This window comes from Sprattus sprattus (assembly GCF_963457725.1).
Source record: "Sprattus sprattus genome assembly, chromosome: 19".
Classification (NCBI taxonomy): Eukaryota; Metazoa; Chordata; class Actinopteri; order Clupeiformes; family Clupeidae; genus Sprattus; species Sprattus sprattus.
Genome location: NC_137917.1, coordinates 25447070 through 25452635, shown reverse-complemented (window position 1 = coordinate 25452635; position 5566 = coordinate 25447070). Strand labels below are relative to the sequence as shown.

The following is a 5566-nucleotide window of genomic DNA, read 5'->3' as shown; positions in this document are numbered from 1 at the left end:
TGTTATATGTTATGTCTTGTCATGTTATGGTAGTGTGGTATGGTGTCCTGTCCTAAGAATTTCAGTGCCCAGTCCAACTCTGTTGTTCTGTGTACCTGACAATAAAAGACTTGACTTGACTTGACTCTCTGCAATGGCGTTTTTTTTATACACACACACACACACACACACACACACACACACACACACACACACACACACACACACACACACACACACACACACACACACACACACACACACACACACACAAACACACACACAAACACACACACACACACACACACACACACACACACACACACACACACACACACACATTCGCACACACACATACTCTCTCTCTCTCACTTAAGTTTTTCAACCTAGGCCCTAGCAAGATTTGATGAGTGTCCTGAAATGTTCATCTTGAATTGAAGACAATTCTTAAGGACCACTTGTTTTCTTTAAATGGATTTAAATATTAAAGAAAGCTTACTTTATACGTGTCTAGTAGTTGTTTGAATGAAAATAAACACATGCTGACACATGTTTTTTTATTTGCCAGAACAGCCATTAACAAGTTTGTGTTGAAAATAGCAGCCCATCTCCAAGCAGAGGAGTCACCCTGAGATGAAGCCAGCTCAGTGGAAGAGCAGAACAGAGCCCAGGGGCCACAGCAGGAACAGGACACTGTGTGTAGCACTCCAGGCACCGTTGCACAGATTCCCCTGACAGCAGGTCAGTTCTCCAGACACAGAGCCCAGCGACTGTGAAGCCCCTCCAAGGCACATAATTTGGGTAGCACAGCCCTTAATGGTTGTGCTCTGTCCATTTGCACTAACTTGTGGTGGAAGGGAAAAACAGAAGAGAGGGAGAGAGAGTTAAAAACAATAATGTATTAATACATAACAATATAGCAATAGATAACATAGCTAAAGTTATACTTTTCCACTTACAGTGTTACATACCCTCGACTGGTATGCTCTTCTACTGTGTAGAAATATATTTTGCCATTTTGTTCAAAATACATAGTACTGCAGTGCACACACCACACTGCTACAAATATACACACCTGTTGCAGAGAGACAGTGATCCTCATCACCGGCACATTGAAGCATTTTTGAGCAGTCCGTCAACTCACAGGTGAAACACTGCCTCCCATTGGCCATGTCATCTACTGGGGCTGAAAGTTAAATCATGCTTTCATGTTCAGCTTTGTAGAATTTTTATTATTTTACCCGAACAGGGCAGGAAGAATTGATTTGGGCATTAGGTTAAGAAGAAAATGACTAAATATTCACTAAATTGATCCAATAGCCTCCTTCCTGAACATTAGATTCATCATTAGATTCCGTCAGCACAAAAAAATTACCTGGAGGATTTCCGGGGTTGCAGTTGTCTGTGTTACAGCACAAAGTGCTCAGTCTGACCCTTACAAGTCCTAAGTTCATTGAACCATCGCGACATTCTGCAGATGGGACGCAGCTTTTGACATTTACTTCAGAAGTTGAACCCCCTTCAAACAAACAAGCAACAACAAAAATGATGTAGTCAAGAGGAAAACCCAAACCCGTAATCCAATTGGACTGATAGAAACCACAAAAAAGAAAACACATCTAGACTTCAGTGTAAGGAAGTTAAGCTTCTACAGTAGAAACTTTTTTACAAAAAATGAATTCAATCAACTGTCAGTGTTCGTCAAAGTGAAGGGTACATTTTCTCACCTAAAACAGTTGTACTAGCTGTGATGTTGGCACAAGAGTGAGTAACACTTGCAGGACACTGCACTGAGGCTCCACTGCAAGGTCCAGACGCACTAGCGCATGTAGTGCACTCCAGTCCTTTTGCTAGGGGTGGTTAAAGTTTAAGTTAAAATTGGAAGTTATTTTGTCCAGAGCAACTGAATGTGCTACATGAACTAAATGAACAAAGAATTAGTGTTTTTTTTGCCCCTGTCTCATTTCAACAGATTACTTTATTTTCAGATGACATTATTTTCTTACCTTGAGACACAAGCAGACACATCGAAACAAAAATGACTTCAATCACCATCTTGACGTTTAATTTTTCAACGTACCTGTCTCTACCTTTATATCTGGCTCTGCATTGATGGGAGTGTCCATCAGTCAAAATGAAAGTGTACTTCTCCACCTGAAATGAAAGTCAAAATGAAAGTGTACTTCTCCACCTGAAATGAAAGTCAACTTTTCCTTGTGAAATGAGAGTGAACATTTTGAAATGAAAGTCAACTTTTCCTTGTGAAAGGAGAGTGAACATTGGCTCAGAGCCATATTTACACAATAACAATGCTCCAGGAAACGTTCATGTTTTATGTGACCTGAAAGAAACGCAAACACATTAATCCATGCATTAATTTGATGTTAGTTACTATTGGTGCTCAGACCCACCCATTTCAATGTGACGAGGAAAGCAGATACATGCAGCTAACTCAGTTTCTGTGTTGACCTACATGACCTCAAACTAAGTGAAATTGTTGACTGGTGCCCTCCCTGGCACCTCAGATGATTTTGGCCTCTTAAACATATCGAGTTTAATACCACTAGTTCACTTTTTTCATTAAAAAAAAATCCAACAATAAATTATTTCATTTAAAAATGACTTGTTTATCTTTGATCTATATAGAACATACATTTAAGTAGCATAATAATCATCCTAAAACATTAGTTTGAATGCTGTTGTCACATGGCATCATACAGTACAAAAAAACCCCACTATATTTTGGATTTGTTGAGAAGTTTAATTAATAAAGACTCTTTTACTACTTTTTTAAAGGTAAGTTATTCAAATTCACTTCTCAGCTGTAACGCATTCATAATAATGGCCCTTGAGGTTCCCTTTTCTTTTACCCAGTCAACCATCCAAAGTAGTGGCTAAATATAGTTCCATCTCTAGCTACACAACACATGACAGAAAGAACATTTCCAATTATCTGCATTCACACACACACACACACACACATACACATACACACACACACACACACACGCACAAACACATACTCTCTCTCTCTCTCTCACTGGTAATTGAATTATTCAGGTGAGTTCCAAGTTCCCATAACATGACCAATCACACCATATGTCAATTTTTTATTGTTTTAATTAAAGGGAAACTTTAAGTTCTTCAACCTAGGCCCTAGCAGGATATGATGAGAGTCCTGAAATGTTCATCTTAAATTGAAGAAAATTCTTAATGACCACTTGTTTTCTTTAAATGGATTTAAATATTAAAGGAAGCTGACTTTATATGTGTCTAGTAGTTTTTGAATGAAAATAAAGGCATGCTGACACATGACTGAAAACAAATCTTTGTTTATTTGCCTGAACAGCCATTAACAAGTTTGTGTTGAAAATAGCAGCCCATCTCCAAGCAGAGGAGTCAACCTCAGTGGAAGAGCAGAACAGAGCCCAGGGTCCACAGCAGGAACAGGACACTGTGTGTAGCACTCCAGGCACTCGAGGTAACTCCTTTACCGTTGCACAGATTCCCCTCACAGCAGGTCCCTTCTGCAGCCACCGAGCCCAGCAACTGTGAAGCCCCCCGGCACATACTTTGGGAAGCACAGCCCTTCTGGGTAGAGCTCTGTCCATCTACACTAACTAGTGGTTGAGAAGAACAGAGAGAAAGAGTTAGAAACAATAATACATCGATACATAACAATATAGCAATAGATTACAAAACTAAAGTTATACTTTTCCACTCAGTGTTATATACCCTCGACTGGTATGGTCTTCTACCTTGTAGAAATATATTTAGCCATTTTGTTAAAAATACATAGTACTGCACACACCACAGTCCTACAAATATACACACCTGTTCCATTGAAACAGCGATCCTCATCACCGGCACATTGAAGCTTTGACGAGCAGTCCGTCGAGTCACAGCCAAAACACTGCCTCCCATTGGCCGTGTTATTTACTGGAACTGAAAGATAAACCATGCTTTCATGTTCAGCTTTGCAAAATTTGTATTATTGTACCCAAACAGGGCAGGAAGAATTGATTTGGGCATTAGGTTAAGAAGACAATGACTAAATAGACACTAAATTGATCCCATAGCCTCCTTCCTGAACATTAGAGTCATCATTAGATTCCATCAGCACAAAACAATTACCTGGAGGGCTTCCGGGGTTGCAGTTGTCTGTGTTACAGCACAAGGTGTTCACTCTGACCCTTAGAGTTCCTGTGTTCAGGGAACCATTGAGACATAGTGCAGATGGGACGCAGCTTTTGCCATTTACTATAGCAGGAGAACCCCCTTCAAACAACAAAAATGAGATAGTCGTGAGGACAACACAAACCCATAATCCAATTGATAGAAACCACAAAAAAATAAAACACATCTAGACTTCAGTGAAAGGAAATTAAGCTTCTACTTTTTTACAAAAAATGAATTAATTCAATTATCAGTGTTTGTCAAAGTGAAGGGTACATTTTCTCACCTAAAACTGTTGTAATTGATGCAATGCTCGCACAAGAGTGAGTAACACTTGCAGGACACTGCACTGAAGGTCCACTGCAAGGTCCAGACGCACTTTTGCATGTAGTGCACTGCAGTCCTTTTGCTAGGGGTGGTTAAAGTTTAAGGTGAAATAGAAGTTATTTTGTCCAAAGCAACTGAATGTGCTACATGAACTAAATTAACAAAGAATTAGTGTTTTTTTGCCTCTGTCTCATTTCAACAGATTACTTTATTTTCAGATGACATCATTTTCCTACCTTGAGACACAAGCAGGCACATCGTAACAAAAATGACTTCAATCACCATCTTGACGTTTAATTCTTCACAGTACGTGTCTCTGCCTTTATATTGGTCTCTGCATTGATGGGAGTGTCCATCAGTCAAATGCAAGTGTACTTCTCCATTCTCCACATTAACATTGTATTCATTTGATGTTGGTTACTGGTGCTCAGACCGACCAATTTCAATGTGAAGAGGAGTGCAGATACATGCAGCTGACTCAGTTTCGCTGTTGACTTACATGACCTCAAACTAAGTGAAACTGTTTACTTGTGCCCTCCCTGGCACCTCAGATGTTTTTGGCCTCTTAAAGATACAGAGTTTAATACCACTAGTTCCCTTTTTTCATAAAAAAAAATCCAACAATAAATTATTGTTGTTTATCTTTGATCTTTGTTGAACATACATTTGAGTAGCATAATAATCATCCTAGAACATTAGTTTGAATATTGTTGTCACATGGCATCACGCAGTACAAAAAAAAAACTATATTTTGGACTTGTTGAGAAGTTTACTTAATAAAGACTCTTTAATTACTTTTTTAAAGGTAAGTTATTCAAATTCACTTCTCAGCTGTAACGCATTCATAATAATGGCCCTTGAGGTTCCCTTTTCTTTTACCCAGTCAACCATCCAAAGTAGTGGCTAAAAATAGTTTCATCTCTAGCTACACAACACACGAGAGAAAGACCATTTTCAATTATCTGCATTCAACATACAGAGTATTTTTGCTTCACTTTAATAAATGTTGCCAATGTGAGTCTCAAGGATGAAACACAAGATCTGATTCTTAAAGCACAAGTCAACAAATAGCCGAAAATAAGTG

The 5566-nt window shown here is 38.9% G+C and overlaps 1 protein-coding gene across 1 annotated transcript; it reads right to left on the bottom strand.

The window, feature by feature from the left end:
• Positions 1-623: 623 nt before the first annotated feature.
• Positions 624-4767, bottom strand: LOC308380710 (uncharacterized protein; the record flags this gene model as incomplete). Its single annotated transcript, XM_080858115.1, has 7 exons — positions 624-819; positions 1051-1165; positions 1355-1498; positions 3474-3599; positions 4114-4257; positions 4442-4564; positions 4719-4767. The coding sequence occupies 7 exons, from the start codon at positions 4765-4767 to the stop codon at positions 624-626; spliced, it is 897 nt and encodes a 298-aa protein (XP_080714241.1).
• Between the last annotated feature and the right edge of the window lie 799 nt (positions 4768-5566).